Here is a 20,854-nt window from a genome sequence, read left to right on the forward strand (position 1 = left end):
GCGATTACAGCTCTGAGTCTTTCTGGGTAAACCTCGCAGAGCTTTCTACACCTGGATTGTGAAACATTTGCCCAAGTTCTTCAAGCTCTGTCAAATTGGTTGTTGATCATTGCTAGACAACCAGTTTGAGGTCTTGCTATAGATTTTCAAGCAGATTTAAGTGAAAACTAACTCAGCCACTCAGGAACATTCACTGTCTTCTTGGTAAGCAACTCCATTGTAAATGTGGCCTTGTGTTTTAGGTTATTGTCCTTCTGAAAGTTGAATTCCTCTCCCAGTGTCTGTTGGAAAGGAGACTTAACTAGGTTTTCCTCTTAGGATTTTGGCTGTGCTTAGCTCCATTCAATTAATTTTTTTATCCTGAAAAATTCCATAGTCCTTAACAATTACAAGCGTAACATGATGCAGCCACCACTATGCTTGAAAATATGGAGTGGTACTCAGTAATGTGTTGTATTGGATTTGCCCCAAACGTGACACTTTGTATGCAGGACACAAAGTGAATTGCTTTGCTGAAAACAGGATGCATGTTTTTGAATATTTGCATTCTGTACAGGCTTCCTTCTTTTCACTCTGTTAATTAGGTTAGTATTGTGGAGTAACTGCAATGTTGTTGATCCATCCTCAGTTTTAAACTAACTGTTTTAAAAAGTCACCATTGGCCTAATGGTGAAATCCCTGAGCGGTTTCCTTCCTCTCTGGCAACTGAGTTAGGAAGGACGCCTGTGTCTTTGTAGTGACTGGGTGTATTGATATACCATCTAAAATGTAATGAATAACTCCACCACGCCCAAAGGAATTTTCAATATCTACTTTATTTTTTTTACCCATATACCAATAGATGCCCTTCTTTGCTAGGCATGGGAAAACCTGTGGTCTTGTGGTTGAATCTGTGTTTGAAATTCATGTCTCGACTGAGGGACCTTACAGAAAATTGTATGTGTGGGGTACAGAGGTAGTTATTCCAAAATCATGTTAACCTCACTAGGGTAGGGGGCACTATTTTCACCTCCGGATGAAAAGTGTAACCAAAGTAAACTGCCTGCTACTCAGGCCCAGAAGCTAGGGCATGCATATAATTAGTAGATTTGGATAGGAAACACTCCAAACTTTCTAGAACTGTTAAAATAAGGTATGTGAGTATAACAGAACTGAAATGGCAGGCGAAAACCTGAGGAAAATCTACCCAGGAAGTGCCATTATTTTGAAATGGCTGTTTTTCCAATGATTGCCTATCCACCTTTTAAAGGGATAGGACCCAGATTCCGTTCCTTATGGCTTCCACTTGTTGTGAATAGTCTTTAGACATTGTTTCAGGCTTTTATTCTGAAAAATGAGAGAGAATGACAACTTTGAGTCCGTGGATAGTGGGATGTCCCCAGAGCTGTTTCCTGCGCACGACCGAGAGCGCACCTTTCTTGTTCTTCTTTTATATTGACGACGCTATTGTCCGGTTGAAATATTATCAATTATTTAGGCTAAAAACAACCTGAGGATTGATTATAAACATCTTTTGACATGTTTCTACGAACTTTACAGATACTATTTGGAATTTTCGTCTGCCTCTTGTGACCGCATTTGAGCCATTGGATTACTGAACAAAACGCGCCAACAAAATTGAAGTTTTTGGATATAAAGAGGGACTTTTATCGAACAAAACAAACATTTATTGTGTAACTGGGCGTCTTGTGAGTGCAACCATACAAAGATCATCAAAGGTAAGTGATTCATTTTATTGCTATTTCTGACTTTTGTGACTAATCTACTTGGCTGGTTACTGTATGTAATGTTTTGTGTGCTGAGTGCTGTCCTCAGTTAATCACATGGTTTGCTTTCGTCGTAAAGCCTTTTTGAAATATGACACGGCGGCTGGATTAACAACAACTTAAGCTTTATTTTGATGTATTACAATTGTGATTTCATGAAAGTTAAATATATAGTAAAAATTATAGTAATTTAAATTTGGCACTCTGCAATTTCACTGAATGTTGGTCAGGTGGGACGCTACTGTCCCACACCCCCTAGAGAAGTTAAACACTATTATTGCAGACAGAGTGAGTCCATACAACTTGTGAAAATGTTTCCTCCTGAACTTATTGAGGCTTGCATAACAAAGGGCTTGAATACTTATTGACTCAAGATATTTCAGATTTTCATTGTGTAATTCATTTGTAAACACTTCGACATTATGAAGTATTGTGTGTAGGACAGTGACAAAAACATCTAAATTGAATAAATTTAAATTCAGGCTGTAACACAACAAAATATGGAAAAAGTCCAGGGGTGTGAATACTTTCTGAAGGCACTGTATTTCTAATGTCTCAAATAGGGTGAGGTTTCCATACAAGCCCTTTTTGAGTCAGCACTAACTGAATAGGGTGAGGTTTCCATACAAGCCCTTTTTGAGTCAACACTAACTGAATAGGGTGAGGTTTCCATACAAGCCCTTTTTGAGTCAGCACTAACTGAATAGGGTGAGGTTTCCATACAAGCCCTTTTTGAGTCAGCACTAACTGAATAGGGTGAGGTTTCTATACAAGCCCTTTTTGAGTCAGCACTAACTGAATAGGGTGAGGTTTCCAAACAAGCCCTTTTTGAGTCAACACTAACTGAATAGGGTGAGGTTTCCATACAAGCCCTATTTGAGTCAGCACTGACTGAATAGGGTGAGGTTTCCATACAAGCCCTTTTTGAGTCAGCACTAACTGAATAGGGTGAGGTTTCCATACAAGCCCGTTTTGAGTCAGTACTAACTGAATAGGGTGAGGTTTCCATACAAGCCCTTTTTGAGTCAGTACTACCTGAATAGGGTGAGGTTTCCATACAAGCCCTTTTTGAGTCAGCGCTAACTAAATAGGGTGAGGTTTCCATACAAGCCCTTTTTGAGTCAGTACTACCTGAATAGGGAGCCATTTGGGACACAACCTTCATTTCCATAGCAGGTCTGGTGGCATAAATACATTATGAAGATGAATGATGAATAAAACATCAGATTAATAAATTGACAATTTTGAAAAGTAGGTTTGTATTCAGAGTTACTAATATAAACTAGGGGAGCTTTGATTGATTTTTTAATTGGTATGATTTACTTGAAGTCCCTGGGCATTTAGGCTTTCCATCTGAAATCCCTGAGAATTTAGGCTTTCCATCTGAAATTCCTGGGAATTTAGGCTTTCCATCTGAAATCCCTGGGAATTTAGGCTTTCCATCTGAAATCCCTGGGAATTTAGGCTTTCCATCTGAAATCCCTAGGAATTTAGGCTTTCCATCTGAAATCCCTGAGAATTTAGGCTTTCCATCTGAAATCCCTGGGCATTTAGGCTTTCCATCTGAAATCCCTGGGCATTTAGGCTTTCCATCTGAAATCCCTGGGCATTTAGGCTTTCCATCTGAAATCCCTGGGAATTTAGGCTTTCCATCTGAAATCCCTGGGAATTTAGGCTTTCCATCTGAAATCCCTGGAAATGTAGGCTTTCCATCTGAAATCCCTGGGAATTTAGGCTTTCCATCTGAAATCCCTGGAAATGTAGGCTTTCCATGTGACATCCCTGGGCATTTAGGCTTTCTATCTGAAATCCCTGGGCATTGAGGCTTTCCATCTGAAATCCCTGGGCATTTAGGCTTTCCATCTGAAATCCCTGGGCATTTAGGCTTTCCATCTGAAATCCCTGGGAATTTAGGCTTTCCATCTGAAATCCCTGGGAATTTAGGCTTTCCATCTGAAATCCCTGGGAATTTAGGCTTTCCATCTGAAATCCCTGGGAATTTAGGCTTTCCATCTGAAATCCCTGGGAATTTAGGCTTTCCATCTGAAATCCCTGGGAATTTAGGCTTTCCATCTGAAATCCCTGGGAATTTAGGCTTTCCACCTGAAATCCCTGGGAATTTAGGCTTTCCATTTGAAATCCCTGAGAATTTAGGCTTTCCATCTGAAATCCCTGGGAATTTAGGCTTTCCATGTGAAATCCCTGGGCATTTAGGCTTTCCATCTGAAATCCCTGGGCATTTAGGCTTTCCCTCTGAAATCCCTGGGCATTTAGGCTTTCCCTCTGAAATCCCTGGGCATTTAGGCTTTCCATTTAAAGTCCCTGGACATTCAGGCTTTCCTTTTGACTGTATTCTATCCAAGTCTCCACATCTCTGTGGGTCAAATTCACTCAGCACTTGGCTGCACTGTTTGAAATTAAGTTTACACCTGATATTTCCATTAACGAATGAAAGACAACTGTAAAAACATCCCTTTTATCCATGCTGAACAGTTAGTGTTTAAAAACAAATGCATGTAGTGTTCTATTCACTGGTGAAAAGAGCAGGTGTAACCTGACACCGCTGTAAACGTTAGGTAAGTGTTTTAGTCAATCCCTGGGAGGTGGGGTGAGTCAGTGAAATCCTATGGAGCTCTAGCAGGCCAGGCCTACCTGGCATATCTCTCCTTATCATCACCAGGTATCTGATCATCATCATCATACCTAGAAAGAGGAGCAGAGAAGAAACACAGCATGTAACACCTGGGACACCACTCGCTGAGACGCAAACACCTGAACACAGTAGCATGACCACGGTAGCCTGAGAACAGTAGACTGAGAACAGTAGTCTAAACACGGTAGCCTGAACACAGTAGCCTGAGAACAGTAGCCTGAACACAGTATCCTGAGAACAGTAGCCTAACACAGTAGACTGATAACCATTGTCTAAACACGGTAGCCTGAACACAGTATCCTGAGAACAGTAGCCTAACACAGTAGAATGATAACCATAGTCTAAACACGGTAGCCTGAACACAGTAGCCTGAGAACAGTAGCCTAACACAGTAGAATGATAACCATAGTCTAAACACGGTAGCCTGAACACAGTATCCTGAGAACAGTAGCCTAACACAGTAGACTGATAACCATCATCTAAACACGGTAGCCTGACCACACTAACACAGTAGCCTGAACACAGTATCCTGAGAACAGTAGCCTGACACAGTAGACTGATAACCGTAGCCTGACCACACCCTAACACAGTACCCTGATCACAGTAGCCTTAGCACAGTAGCCTTAGCACAGTAGCCTTAGCACAGTAGCCTTAGCACAGTAGCCTGATAACCGTAGTCTAAACACGGTAGCCTGACCACACTCTAACATGGTAGCCTGAACACGGTATCCTGACACACCATAACAGAGTAGTAGCCTGATAATCATAGCCTGAACACAGTAGCCTGAACACACCCTAACACAGTAACCTGAACACGGTAGCCTGAATATGGGATAACACATGTACAATTAGAATGATACACATGCTATTTATGGGCTTTAAAAAGTGTTAGATATTTTGATGAGAGCAACATCACAGGACAGGTAATGGGTGTAACAGCAGAAAATGGGCATGCGTTGTATTAAGTGGCTGTGAAAGTGCTAACTATGGAGTGCACAACTTTTGACCAGAGCCCTATGGGATCGGTACTCTCTGGCCTCTAAGAAGGCCTCACGAGAGTGGACAGGGGAGAGAACTTGAAAAATAGGACTTCCCGTGGCCTGGTGAGGTATGGAGTAACATGAGACTTTCAGAAGGTGTGTGAGAACACTTTTTAATAATAAACTGTGGCATGCTGGATGTCTCCAACAAAGCCCACTATTTATCAATGTGGTATTTTTGGTCAAAGGGCTCTGGTTGTTTGGTAGGCTCTTCTCATCAATTTTAAAATGAGAGAGTTAGTAATGTGGTAGAGGTAGTAGTGTGTTTCTCATTATATACAACATGCTGTTGTAGTTTATCTTCTCCCCAGCAGAGGGCATTGTCTCCACTCCACTAACAGAGACCACTGCTGCCAGAGAACTCTGGATAAATCTGAGAGAACACAGAATAGAGGAACAACCAGACGTTGGAGAACAACAACACGTGAGAGAATGCCTGTGGGTGGAACGACAGCTGAAGCTGCTTTTGAGGAACAAAAAAACGTTTAACAGATCAAAAATGTTAAAACGCTTGAAAACATGAAACAATGGGTTTGGTAAATGTGATTGAATGTCCATAGCAATAAGATGACAACAAGGAATGATTGTACAAAATATGGAATTCTGTATAATAAACACTCATAGCAACAACTTCAAGTCTAGAACTTGACTGCTTCTCATAGAAAGAGTAATTTGTTATAACAATGAGTGATACTTATTACATGGAAATATCAGTGGGCCATCGTTCACTGTTCTCACCTTGAAAATTTACTTGGTCCTTCCCCATCCTCGTCATCAAAGTCCATCCTGCAATCAAAGACCAAAACAGTTACTCATCTAGTCTAGGGTGTGTGTGTGTGTGTGTGTGTGTGTGTGTGTGTGTGTGTGTGTGTGTGTGTGTGTGTGTGTGTGTGTGTGTGTGTGTGTGTGTGCAAACTGTCCATATGTGTGCGCAAACTGTCCATATGTGTGTGTGTGTGTTGCCATTGTTTTATGGTTGTATGCTTATATTTTCCTGCAGAGGGAAATTAGCTTGACAGCCAAATCTTTCTAGCTTTCTAATCCAGTAGACACAAAATATAAAAAATATCAAACAGAGGGGCTACCACAATTAGAATGCTCATTTCCTCCCCTGTTCCTCCTGAACAATGAGAATGCTTATTTCCTCCCCTGTTCCTCCTGAACAATGAGAATGCTCATTTCCTCCCCTGTTCCTCCTGAACAATGAGAATGCTTATTTCCTCCCCTGTTCCTCCTGAACAATGAGAATGCTTATTTCCTCCCCTGTTCCTCCTGAACAATGAGAATGCTTATTTCCTCCCCTGTTCCTCCTGAACAATGAGAATGCTTATTTCCTCCCCTGTTCCTCCTGAACAATGAGAATGCTCATTTCCTCCCCAGTTCCTCCTGAACAATGAGAATGCTTATTTCCTCCCCTGTTCCTCCTGAACAATGAGAATGCTTATTTCCTCCCCTGTTCCTCCTGAACAATGAGAATGCTTATTTCCTCCCCTGTTCCTCCTGAACAATGAGAATGCTTATTTCCTCCCCTGTTCCTCCTGAACAATGAGAATGCTCATTTCCTCCTCAGTTCCTCCTGAACAATGAGAATGCTCATTTCCTCCTCAGTTCCTCCTGAACAATGAGAATGCTCATTTCCTCCTCAGTTCCTCCTGAACAATGAGAATTCTTATTTCCTCCTCAGTTCCTCCTGAACAATGAGAATGCTTATTTCCTCCCTGTTCACCCTGAACAATGAGAATGCTTATTTCCTCCCTGTTCCTCCTGAACAATTAGAATGCTTATTTCCTCCCTGCTCCTCCTGAACAATTAGAATGCTTATTTCCTCCCTGTTCCCCCTGAACAATGAGAATGCTTATTTCCTCCCTGAACAATGAGAATGCTTATTTCCTCCCTGCTCCTCCTGAACAATTAGAATGCTTATTTCCTCCCTGTCCTCCTGAACAATTAGAATGCTTATTTCCTCCCTGAACAATGAGAATGCTTATTTCCTCCCTGAACAATGAGAATGCTTATTTCCTCCCTGAACAATGAGAATGCTTATTTCCTCCCTTCCTCCTGAACAATTAGAATGCTTATTTCCTCCCTGTTCCCCTGAACAATGAGAATGCTTATTTCCTCCCTGCTCCTCCTGAACAATTAGAATGCTTATTTCCTCCTGAACAATGAGAATGCTTATTTCCCCCTGAACAATGAGAATGCTTATTTCCTCCCTGCTCCTCCTGAACAATGAGAATGCTTATTTCCTCCTGAACAATGAGAATGCTTATTTCCTCCCTGCTCCTCCTGAACAATGAGAATGCTTATTTCCTCCCTGTTCCCCTCCTGAACAATGAGAATGCTTATTTCCTCCCTGCTCCCCTGAACAATGAGAATGCTTATTTCCTCCCTGTTCCCCTGAACAATGAGAATGCTTATTTCCTCCCTGCTCCTCCTGAACAATGAGAATGCTTATTTCCTCCCTGTTCCCCTGAACAATGAGAATGCTTATTTCCTCCTGTTCCCCTCTGAACAATGAGAATGCTTATTTCCTCCCTGCTCCTCCTGAACAATGAGAATGCTTATTTCCTCCCTGTTCCTCCTGAACAATGAGACTGCTTATTTCCTCCCTGCTCCTCCTGAACAATGAGAATGCTTATTTCCTCCCTGCTCCTCCTGAACAATGAGAATGCTTATTTCCCTGTTCCCCCTGAACAATGAGAATGCTTATTTCCTCCCTGCTCCTCCTGAACAATTTCCTCCCTGTTCCCCTGAACAATGAGAAATTTCCTCCCTGTTCCCCTCTGAACAATGAGAATGCTTATTTCCTCCCTGCTCCTCCTGAACAATGAGAATGCTTATTTCCTCCCTGTTCCCCTGAACAATGAGAATGCTTATTTCCTCCCTGCTCCTCCTGAACAATGAGAATGCTTATTTCCTCCCTGTTCCCCCTGAACAATGAGAATGCTTATTTCCTCCCTGTTCCCCCTGAACAATGAGAATGCTTATTTCCTCCCTGCTCCACCTGAACAATGAGAATGCTTATTTCCTCCCTGTTCCCCTCTGAACAATGAGAATGCTTATTTCCTCCCCTGTTCCTCCTGAACAATTAGAATGCTTATTTCCTCCCTGCTCCTCCTGAACAATGAGAATGCTTATTTCCTCCCTGTTCCTCCTGAACAATTAGAATGCTTATTTCCTCCCTGCTCCTCCTGAACAATTAGAATGCTTATTTCCTCCCTGTCCTCCTGAACAATTAGAATGCTTATTTCCTCCCTGAACAATTAGAATGCTTATTTCCTCCCTGAACAATGAGAATGCTTATTTCCTCCCTGAACAATTAGAATGCTTATTTCCTCCCTGCTCCTCCTGAACAATTAGAATGCTTATTTCCTCCCTGAACAATTAGAATGCTTATTTCCTCCCTGCTCCTCCTGAACAATTAGAATGCTTATTTCCTCCCTGTCCTCCTGAACAATTAGAATGCTTATTTCCTCCCTGAACAATTAGAATGCTTATTTCCTCCCTGAACAATGAGAATGCTTATTTCCTCCCTGTTCCCCTCTGAACAATGAGAATGCTTATTTCTCCCTGCTCCTCTTGAACAATGAGAATGCTTATTTCCTCCCTGTTCCCCCTGAACAATGAGAATGCTTATTTCCTCCCTTCCTCCTGAACAATGAGAATGCTTATTTCCTCCCTGTTCCCCCTGAACAATGAGAATGCTTATTTCCTCCCTGTTCCCCCTGAACAATGAGAATGCTTATTTCCTCCCTGCTCCTCCTGAACAATGAGAATGCTTATTTCCTCCCTGTTCCTCCTGAACAATGAGAATGCTTATTTCCTCCCTGTTCCTCCTGAACAATGAGAATGCTTATTTCCTCCCTGTTCCTCCTGAACAATGAGAATGCTTATTTCCTCCCTGTCCTCCTGAACAATGAGAATGCTTATTTCCTCCCTGCTCCTCCTGAACAATGAGAATGCTTATTTCCTCCCTGTTCCCCCTGAACAATGAGAATGCTTATTTCCTCCCTGTCCTCCTGAACAATGAGAATGCTTATTTCCTCCCTGCTCCTCCTGAACAATTAGAATGCTTATTTCCTCCCCTGTTCCTCCTGAACAATTAGAATGCTTATTTCCTCCCTGCTCCTCCTGAACAATTAGAATGCTTATTTCCTCCCCTGTTCCTCCTGAACAATTAGAATGCTTATTTCCTCCCTGCTCCTCCTGAACAATTAGAATGCTTATTTCCTCCCTGCTCCTCCTGAACAATGAGAATGCTTATTTCCTCCCTGAACAATGAGAATGCTTATTTCCTCCCTGTTCCCCTGAACAATGAGAATGCTTATTTCCTCCCTGAACAATTAGAATGCTTATTTCCTCCCTGCTCCTCCTGAACAATTAGAATGCTTATTTCCTCCCTGAACAATTAGAATGCTTATTTCCTCCCTGAACAATTAGAATGCTTATTTCCTCCCTGCTCCTCCTGAACAATTAGAATGCTTATTTCCTCCCTGAACAATTAGAATGCTTATTTCCTCCCTGTTCCCCTCTGAACAATGAGAATGCTTATTTCCTCCCTGAACAATTAGAATGCTTATTTCCTCCCTGAACAATTAGAATGCTTATTTCCTCCCTGAACAATGAGAATGCTTATTTCCTCCCTGTTCCCCTCTGAACAATGAGAATGCTTATTTCCTCCCTGCTCCTCCTGAACAATGAGAATGCTTATTTCCTCCCTGTTCCCCCTGAACAATGAGAATGCTTATTTCCTCCCTGCTCCCCCTGAACAATGAGAATGCTTATTTCCTCCCTGCTCCTCCTGAACAATGAGAATGCTTATTTCCTCCCTGTTCCCCTCTGAACAATGAGAATGCTTATTTCCTCCCTGCTCCTCCTGAACAATGAGAATGCTTATTTCCTCCCTGTTCCCCTCTGAACAATGAGAATGCTTATTTCCTCCCCTGTTCAAGGATCTGGTGCAACAACAACAGAAATTGTGAAATGCATAGTCACTGCCAAACAGATAAATGAATCAATTTCCTCTGCGTCCCTCGACACTAAGACCGAGTCTCAAATTGCACACTCTGCCCCTATAGTGCACCACCGTTGGACTCGGGCCCATGGGCCCTGCAGTCGACATGTTATGATGAAAACACTGCAACTCAACTTCACTGAGACATTTGATTTAAGAGTATCAGAAAGAGCATTAAAAACCTTAAGTTACGGCCACATTTCTGAGGAGTCTTTTCTTATGCAGCATTTGAGTACATTTCAAGGTTGCTTTTCACACAACATGTGTGTCAAGAAACAATGGATCATGAGAAGAAATCCTACCTTTAAAGCCTTACTGTTTTAGTCAAGTGAGTCAACACACTGAACGGACAAACACGTCAGAATGACAAACGGTTCCAGAGGTGTTACGTCTATTTCTGCACGTTGCCTTTGTAATGTAAAGCTATTTGCGTTGTTTGCCTTTCACATGACCAGCACTATAGAAATAAAATGTATTGTTATTATTCAAAAAGTACAATCAAGTAGGTATTGCTCAGAGCATAGAGGAAGCGTGGGTAGTGCAAACCGCTGATCCCGCCTCTGTAGTTGAAAGGTTGCCATGCCACTAGTGATGACTCGTCCAGAGTGGCGTTTTTCAATCTCATCTCACACCGGTGTGTCTAACAGACTATTGAATTGACCTGTGATGTCTTGATTAGAGGTCGGCCGATTAATCAGAATGGCCGATTAATTGGGGCCGATTTCAAGTTTTCATAACAATCGGAAATCGGTATTTTTGGGCGCCGATTTTTTAAATTTGTATTTGTATTTTTATACCTTTATTTAACTAGGCAAGTCAGTTAAGAACACATTCTTATTTACAATGACGGCCGAGGAACTTCCTTATTCAGGGGCAGAACGACAGATTTTCACCTTGTCAGCTCGGGGGAACCAATCTTGCAACCTTACAGTTAACTAGTCCAACACACTAACCACCTGCCTCTCATTGCACTCCACGAGGAGCCTGCCTGTTACGCGAATGCAGTAGAAGCGAAGGTAAGTTGCTAGCTAGCATTAAACGTATCTTATTAAAAAAAAATCAATCATAATCACTAGTTATAACTACACATGGTTGATGATATTACTAGTTTATCTAGCGTGTCCTGCGTTGCATATAATCGATGCAACGCTGGGGGATTATTTAACAAAAGCACAATCATTGGACGACTGAACCTAACCATAAACACCAATGCCTTTCTTAAAATCAATACACAGAAGTATATATTTTAAAACCTACATATTTAGCTAAAAGAAATTCAGGTTAGCAGGCAATATTAACCAGATGAAATTGTGTCCTGCCAGAGGCAGGAGGCAGCCAGAGGCAGCCTGGCTCATTGCGAACTAATTTGCCATTATTATACGTAATTATGACATAACATTGAAGGTTGTGCAATGTAACAGGTATATTTAGACTTAGGGATGCCACCCGTTAGATAAAATACGGAACGGTTCCGTATTTCACTGAAATAATAAACATTTTGTTTTCGAAATTATAGTTTCGGATTCGACCACATTAATGACCAAAGGCTCGTATTTCTGTGTGTTGTTATAATTAAGTCTATGATTTGATAGAGCCGTCTGACTGAGCGATGGTAGGCAGCAGCAGGCTCGTAAGCATTCATTCAAACAGCACTTTTGTGCGTTTTGCCAGCAGCTCTTTGCAAGCACAGCGCTGTTTATGACTTCAAGCCTATCAGCCTAATGGCTGGTGTAACCAATGTGAAATGGCTGGCTAGTTAGCTGGGTGTGCGCTAATACGGTTTCAAACGTCACTCGCTCTGAGACTTGGAGTAGCTATTCCTCTTGCTCTGCAAGGGCTGCGGCTTTTGTGGAGCGATGGGTAACGCTGCTTCGAGTGTCGCTGTGGTCGATGTGTTCCTGGTTCGAGCCCAGGTAGGGGCGAGAAGAGGAACGGAAGCTATACTGTTACACTGGCAATACTATAGTGCCTATAAGAACATCCAATAGTCAAAGGTATATGAAATACAAATGGTATAGAGAGAAATAGTCCTATAAATACTATATTAACTACAACCTAAAACTTCTTACCTTGGAATATTGAAGTCTCATGTTAAAAGGAACCACCAACTTTCACATGTTCTCATGTTCTGAGCAAGGAACTCAAACATGGCACATATTGCACTTGAACTTCTCCAACACTTTGTTTTTGCATTATTTAAACCAAATTGTACACGTTTCATTATTTATTTGAGGCTAAATTGATTTTTATCGATGTATTATATTAAGTTAAAATAAGTGTTCATTCAGTATTGTTGTAATTGTCATTATTACAAATACATTTTAAAAATATGGCCGATTAATCGGTATCGGCTTTTTTTGGTCTTGATACAGCGATCTGTTGATAACAGATAAGCTTTGTTGTGTGTGTGTGTGTGTGTGTGTGTGTGTGTGTGTGTGTGTGTGTGTGTGTGTGTCAAAGCAATGTACACCAGTACATTTCACTTAATCTGATGACTGATTAGCTAGAGCATATATGACTGAGATTGTGAATGATTCTTAGGCTTGACTGAATTCAGCCTCCGGTCGAGTTCGCACCTGATGACGGACCAAGATAGAGTTAAACAGAGGGCCAGTTACTGTTATAACTGAGGTATAAAGGAACACAGTCACTGAGTAGTGTCATGAGTTGAGTGCTGAGTAACTACAGCCTTCACCTTAATGCTAGTCTGTGATAATAATCTTCTCTGCCACTCAATTCTTCTGATAATAGTAGAAGTGACTGATGAGTATTTGTCTGTCTCTGTATTCCTGTTTGCCTCTCTGTATTCCTAAGTATCACTCTGTCTGCTTGTTTGTCTCTCTGTATTCCTAAGTATCACTCTGTCTGCCTCTCTGTATTCCTACATATCACTGTCTGCTTGTCTATCTGTCTCTCTGCATTCCTAAGTATCACTCTGTCTGCTTGTTTGTCTCTCTGTATTCCTAAGTATCACTCTGTCTGCTTGTCTGTCTGTCTCTGTCTGTCACATGCAGTCCCTCAGTAGTGTGGCTTTCCCCATGCAATGGTTCTTTCTCAACTCTTTCCTCGATTCCCCGCGTCCTCTCTCCTTGCCTCCTTCTCAAAACGCATTGGAGGAGAGAAGGTCTCAGGGGAGGGACCTCAGATCTCCTCCAGTTATAGGGAGGTGAGTAACCAAGGAAACCAGGAAATAGAAAACAACTACACAGACTAACATGTCACAGCGTAGTAGGCATGGTTATGTCTGATAGGAGGGCTGTAATGCAGCATGCATGCTTATGTCTGATTGGAGAGGTAATGTTGTACGCATAGCTATGTCTGATAGGAGAGGTAATGCAGTATGCATGCCTGATAGTTGAGGTAACGCAGTATGCACTGTAATGCCTGATACCAGAGGTAACGCAGTATGCACGGTTATGCCTGATACAAGAGGTAATGCACCATGCATGGTTATGTCTGCTAGTAGAGCTAATGTACTATGCATGGTTATATCTGATAGTAGAGGTAATGTACTATGCACGGTTATATCTGATAGTAGAGGTAATGCAGTATGCACGGTTATGTCTGATAGTAGAGGTAATGCAGTACACACGGTTATGTCTGATAGAGGTAATGCAGTATGCACGGTCATGTCTGATACGAGAGGTAATGCAGTATGCATGGTTATGTGTGATAGTAGAGGTAATACAGTATGCATGGTTATGTCTGATAGTAGAGGTAATGCAATATGCATGGCTATGTCTGATAGTAGAGGTAATGCAGTATGCATGGTTATGCTGATAGTAGAGGTAATGCAGTATGCATGGTTATGCGTGATAGTAGAGGTAATGCAGTATGCATGGTTATGTCTGATAGTAGAGGTAATGCAGTATGCATGGTTATGTCTGATAGTAGAGGTAATGCAGTATGCATGGTTATGTCTGATAGTAGAGGTAATGCAGTATGCATGGTTATGCGTGATAGTAGAGGTAATGCAGTATGCATGGTTATGCGTGATAGTAGAGGTAATGCAGTATGCATGGTTATGTCTGATAGTAGAGGTAATGCAGTATGCATGGTTGTCGTGATAGTAGAGGTAATGCAGTATGCGTGGTTATGCGTGATAGTAGAGGTAATGCAGTATGCATGGTTATGCGTGATAGTAGAGGTAATGCAGTATACATGGTTATGCGTGATAGTAGAGGTAATGCAGTATGCATGCTTATGCGTGATAGTAGAGAATGCAGTATGCATGGTTATGCGTGATAGTAGAGGTAATGCAGTATACATGGTTATGCATATTAGTAGAGGTAATGCAGTATGCATGGTTATGCGGGATAGTAGAGGTAATGCAGTATGCATGGTTATGCGGGATAGTAGAGGCAATGCAGTATACATGGTTATGCATGATAGTAGAGGTAATGCAGTATGCATGGTTATGCGTGATAGTAGAGGTAATGCAGTATGCATGGTTATGCGTGATAGTAGAGGTAATGCAGTATACATGGTTATGCGTGATAGTAGAGGTAATACAGTATACATACAGCATGCTTCCACCGAGCACAAGCCTATCTCAGTGAAAATTGAGGATCATTACTCTGTGTCAGTATGTGTTGCTGACCGTCTTAGTCAGGCTCCTACTGGAAATGACATGTCTCCAGTTTTTCTATCCACATACATTCATGTAAGGAGTAAATAAAAGATGCCCTAGACGGGTCCCTGTTGTGTTCCGTGTCACGTCGAGTTGCCATATTGCCTGGATGGCTTTGGCTTTTATTTCTTCATGTTGGTGTAGGTAGATGTATAATGGATACAGTGCATTCGGAAAGTATTCAAACCCCTTGACTTTTACACATCTTGTTACGGCCTTACTCTAAAATAGAAAACAGAAATACCTTATATATACATAAGCATTCAGACCCTTTGCTAGGAGTCATAAAATTGAGCTCAGGCACATGTTTTCCATTGATCATCTTTGAGATGTTTCTACAACTTGATTGGTAAATTAAATTGATTGGACATGATTTGGAAAGGCCAGACCTGTCTATATAAGTTCCCACAGTTGACAGTGCATGTCAGAGAAGAAACCAAGCCATGAGGTTGAAGGAATTGTCCGTAGAGCTTCAAGACAGGATTGTGTGGAGGCACCGATCTGGGGAAGGGTACAAAATAATTCTGCAGCATTGAAGGGCCCCAAGAACACAGTGGCCTCCATCTTTCTTAAATGGAAGACGTTTAGAACCACCAAGACTCTTCCTAGAGCTGGCCGCCCTGCTAAATTGAGCAACCGGGGGAGAAGGGCCTTGGTCAGGGAGGTGACCAAGAACCCTTTGTGGAGATGGCAGAACCTTCCAGAAGGACAACAATCTCTGCATCTTCTACCAATCAGGCCTTTATGGTACAATGGCCAGACGGTAGCCACTCCTCAGTAAAAGGCACCGGATAGCCTGCTTGGAGTTTGCCGAAAGGCACCTAAAGACTCAAATCATGAGAAACAAGATTGAACTCTTTGGCCTTTATTTTTTTTATTTTCCCTTTATTTAACCAGGTAGGCTAGTTGAGAACACCTTTATTTAACCAGGTAGGCTAGTTGAGAACACCTATATTTAACCAGGTAGGCTAGTTGAGAACACCTTTATTTAACCAGGTAGGCAAGTTGAGAACAGTTCTCATTTGCTTTATTTAACCTAGGCGACCTGGCCAAGATTTAAGGTAGCATAGAACAGTGTGAACAGACAACACAGAGTTACACATGGAGTAAACAAATAACAAGTCAATAACACAGTAGAAAAAAAAGGGGAGTCTATATACAATGTGTGCAAAAGGCATGAGGAGGTAGGCGAATAATTACAATATTGCAGATTAACACTGGAGTGATAAATGATCAGATGATCATGTACAGGTATATTGGTGTGCAAAAGAGCAGAAAAGTAAATAAATAAAAACTGTGGGGATGAGGTAGGTGAAAATGGGTGGGCTATTTACCAATAGACTATGTACAGCTGCAGCGATCGGTTAGCTGCTCAGATGTTTAAGTGTCACGTCTAGAGGAAACCTGGCACCATCCCTACAGTGAAGCATGGTGGTGGCAGCATCATGCTGTAGGGATGTTTTTCAGCGGCAGGGACTGGAATATTAGTCAGCATCGAGGGAAAGATGAACGGAACAAAGTACTGAGAGATCCTTTATGAAAACCTGTTACAGAACGCTCAAGACCTCAGACTGGGGCGAAGTTTCACCTTCCAACAGGACAACGACCCTAAGAACACAGCCAAGACAACACTGGAGTGGCTTCGGGACAAGTCTCTGAATGTCCTTGAGTGGTCCAGCCAGAGCCCAGACTTGAACCTGATCTAACATCTCTGGAAAGACCTGAAAATAGCTGTGCAGCAACGCTCCCCATCCAACCTGTTTTTGCTTTGTCATTATGGGGTATTTTGTGTAGATTGATGAGGGGGAAAAACACAATTTAATCCATTTTATAATAAGGCTGTAATGTAACAAAATGTGGAAAAGGTAAAGGGGTCTGAATACTTTCCGAATGCACTGTATGTTGTTGTATAGGCAGAATGCCAGGGCATGGGGTAAATATGTCCTGATTTCACCCCGGGGGTTAACGTACCGTGGAATACTCCCAAAATGAGAGTGTTTTTTTAATCATACATGCAGCTATATGAGATTACTGTTTGCTTTTTTCGGTGGCACTATGTCAAACTATCATACATTGTATATCTCTGGCGTGTTACTCTGTCCTGCTAATAAAGCTTGTTTGAAATTCAACATTGGAATATTGGCCTGTGTTTTTGTCATCCATGCCTGAAGTTCTGCTCATTGGAATAATGAAGCAATTCTATTGATATTTGGTCCTGGGATAAACCTGGAGTAGTCTTGATATACTGGTGTAATACTGCTGGAACACCAGTGGAATAGCCTTGTGGGTAAAATGCAGATATCAAATAGTACTCACCCTCCGGATCTCCTCTTGCCCCCACGGCCCGGCATGGCTCCGCCCATCCTCACTTGGCCCGCCCCCACCACCGCCCCCGGCATAGTAACGGGCCCCGGCAACTCACTGCCCATCTCTGGAACAGAGGACAGAGAAAGGTACCACATGAGAACATGGCATTAGACATTGTTTGACATTGTGACTGTATTACAGCTGCATTAATATTACTCTGAAAGCGTGGACATGGCCATGTGGTACCTGAACCTCCACAAGAACATGCCATGGTGGCTTTTCTGTTGTTATTTTAAACAACCCCCTCTCTCTCTCTGGTCTACTCATTCACTCCATCAGCCTAAATCCAGCCTGTTTTAGGACACAGAAAGACTGAATACGGCGCTCCGTGTCGTGCTGGGTGGTGAGCTGAAGCATTCATTGCGTGCCAAATCAGCCAGATGTTAATATTCTCTCTCTGTCAGCCAGATGTTATGGATTTCCTTCTCCCAGGCCTACCAACTCATTCACCCCTCAGATGTTATGGATATCTCTCTCTGGTCTACTCATTCACTCCATCAGCCAGATGTTATGGATATCAGCCAGATGTTATGGATATGCTAAACAAACCCCCTTCTCTCTCTGGTCTACTCATTCACTCCATCAGCCAGATGTTATGGATATGCTAAACAAACCCCCTTCTCTCTCTGGTCTACTCATTCTACTCCATCAGCCAGATGTTATGGATATGCTAAACAAACCCCCTTCTCTCTCTGGTCTACTCATTCACTCCATCAGCCAGATATACTAAACAAACCCCCTTCTCTCTCTGGTCTACTCATTCACTCCATCAGCCAGATGTTATGGATATGCTAAACAAACCCCCTTCTCTCTCTGGTCTACTCATTCCTCCATCAGCCAGATGTTATGGATATGCTAAACAAACCCCTTCTCTGCCCCAGTGCTTCCAGCAGTTGTTAATATTTGATACAAGCTAACGTTTCCCCTCTCCTCTCCCTCCCTTTCCTATCCTTCCCTCTGTCTCCTCCACTAGTTTCTACTTTTCTCTGTCTTGGAAAACCCCGAGCTACAATGCAGACGCCAGCAAAGAAACAACCAACTAATTCATTCATTCATGAAGTAGCCTAGAGGTATGTAAACAACACTTCAACTCATACATGCATAATAACTAGTGCTCAGGAGGTGGCAGCCAGACATAGCATGGCATACTGTGGTTCTAGGTGAGAACACAGTGTCTGGCTACAGGAGGCTAGGGCTGGAGAGGACAGCCTGGACACACAGCGTCTGCCTACAGGAGGCTAGGGCTGGAGAGGACAGCCAGGACACACAGCATCTGGCTACAGGAGGCTAGGGCTGGAGAGGACTGCCAGGACACAGTGTCTGGCTACAGGAGGCTAGGGCTGGAGAGGACAGCCAGGACACAGTGTCTGGCTACAGGAGGCTAGGGCTGGAGAGGACTGACAGGACACAGTGTCTGGCTACAGGAGGCTAGGGCTGGAGAGGACTGCCAGGACACAGTGTCTGGCTACAGGAGGCTAGGGCTGGAGAGGACTGCCAGGACACAGTGTCTGGCTACAGGAGGCTAGGGCTGGAGAGGACTGCCAGGACACAGTGTCTGGCTACAGGAGGCTAGGGCTGGAGAGGACTGCCAGGACACAGTGTCTGGCTACAGGAGGCTAGGGCTGGAGAGGACTGCCAGGACACAGTGTCTGGCTACAGGAGGCTAGGGCTGGAGAGGACTGCCAGGACACAGTGTCTGGCTACAGGAGGCTAGGGAGGAGAGGACAGCCAGGGTTTCTCGGTTTCTCCTATCATTACTTAGGAGCAGCGCCACCATGTCTAGTAGCAGCATTCCCTGTGTAGCTTCTTCAATCCACCCAAAGACATCATAATATCACTGGCTCTCACAACAAAACACAACAAACATGGATTATAGCCTATCGCATAATCTGACAAATAGGTTTGTTACTGGGATAAGAGGAGATTAATGCATTGTGTAATCTGGCTTTAATGAAAAATAATGCTCTTTGGTCAATATTTTTTTTAAATGCAATGCTTTTAGATTCGTGGGAAGTAGTTAAGGAGTGTACTCTTCAGGAGAAATTAAATATTATTGGAACGCAACCCAGGTAATAATCAGTTGATTGTTTATTCTGTTCCATGCTTCTCTTCACATGGCAACTCTATATGCAGCCACGGTGCTGTTAACACCCCAGTTATTTCTTCATTAGACTTAAATGTGCATATCCAATGAGAGAGAGAGAGGCCTGCTGTTGTGGTTATTATTGGAAATGACAGTAAAATCGAAGCTGTATTTCTTAAATATTTTTGGCAGTAGAACAGTTAGTTTCAATAATCAGTTAACGTTACTGTATACAAAATACATCAGGCCTAGGCTAAACAGAACAAATAGAACTGGAGTGAATGCACATTAGGAAACGTAAGATTCAGGCCTATTTTTAGAGTAGTATTTTTCAACACACAAGGCTCAGGCTACATTCCATAGCCTACACATAATTTGATGACGAGCAGCAATTCAGCAATGTGTATATAAGCCATTGTTTGCCTTCCTCTAAATGTTTTGCTTCTATATCACTACCAAACTTGTATCATTGCCCAGAATTGATTATATTAATAAGAGCGCCAGCGATATAATTGCACCTCCGCTAAGGATGCATTGCAGCCTACTTACTAGTGCTTCCGTAATACAGTACACATCTAACAACAAAAGTGTATGTATGCTGTGTGTACGTTTATTTGCTCAGTAACAATGTAACAACGTAATGACTACATAACAGCAACAATGTAATTAACGCCTTTGTGACTGTCATTACATGACAATTAGAGCTTCAAGGTTCAAACACAGGCATATAAAGGTAGTTTTACTGGTCATGCAAATAAGACTAGCTAGGCCACTATGTTACTATTTAGGCCGTTCACTAAAAACTTTCTTCCTCAAATAACACTGAGTAAAGAAAGCCAGGCTACAGTGTTGTTAGCGCCGAGCAAGCTGCAGATTTCATCTAGCTAATGACTGTCGAATCAACCGGCGATGGAGAGGGACCAACAAATCGCTGTCACTGGCACCAGTGACAAACGTCGAAATGACTCGACTCAAATTGCCCGAGTTAACGTCGATAGGCCATTGGCTCGGTATGCAAAAGAACCTTTGTATCGTGAGGGGGACTGGCTATTCGGTGAAATCAGAGCACGTAGCAGCAGCTAACTAGCTGCCTGTTGGATTGAGCCAAAACGCAACCAGCATCTCATTTTGCGTGCAGATAATACATATGCAATACATTAAAAAGCTTCTTCCCCTATTATAGGCTGTTTGTGTGTAAATAATGGACGTATGTTCGCGCTATAATGAAGAAAACGCGTTTCTAGGTGTACAGAAAGTGTTTTGAGGCTGCGATAGCTCCGTGGGGGAAGGGGATGCTGTGG

The 20,854-nt window shown here is 42.5% G+C and overlaps 1 protein-coding gene and 1 long non-coding RNA gene across 3 annotated transcripts in view; one reads left to right on the forward strand and one right to left on the reverse strand.

The window, feature by feature from the left end:
* The window catches only part of LOC127926439 (aryl hydrocarbon receptor nuclear translocator 2-like), a 143,567-nt gene that overhangs the window by 122,239 nt on the left and 474 nt on the right, over positions 1 to 20,854 (reverse strand). The window contains 2 exon segments of the mRNA XM_052511846.1: positions 6,198 to 6,245; positions 17,420 to 17,534. Of these exon segments, the coding sequence (XP_052367806.1) occupies positions 6,198 to 6,245; positions 17,420 to 17,534 (163 nt within the window).
* On the forward strand, positions 2,431 to 2,909 carry LOC127926440 (uncharacterized). 2 transcript variants are annotated; one of them, XR_008124162.1, is made up of 3 exons: positions 2,431 to 2,527; positions 2,672 to 2,719; positions 2,864 to 2,909. It is a non-coding gene; the product is annotated as an uncharacterized LOC127926440 (long non-coding RNA). The 2 variants fall into 2 exon arrangements; XR_008124161.1 differs by having other exon boundaries at positions 2,768 to 2,881.

The sequence above is a fragment of the Oncorhynchus keta genome, unplaced genomic scaffold (genome assembly GCF_023373465.1).
Source record: "Oncorhynchus keta strain PuntledgeMale-10-30-2019 unplaced genomic scaffold, Oket_V2 Un_contig_7594_pilon_pilon, whole genome shotgun sequence".
Classification (NCBI taxonomy): Eukaryota; Metazoa; Chordata; class Actinopteri; order Salmoniformes; family Salmonidae; genus Oncorhynchus; species Oncorhynchus keta.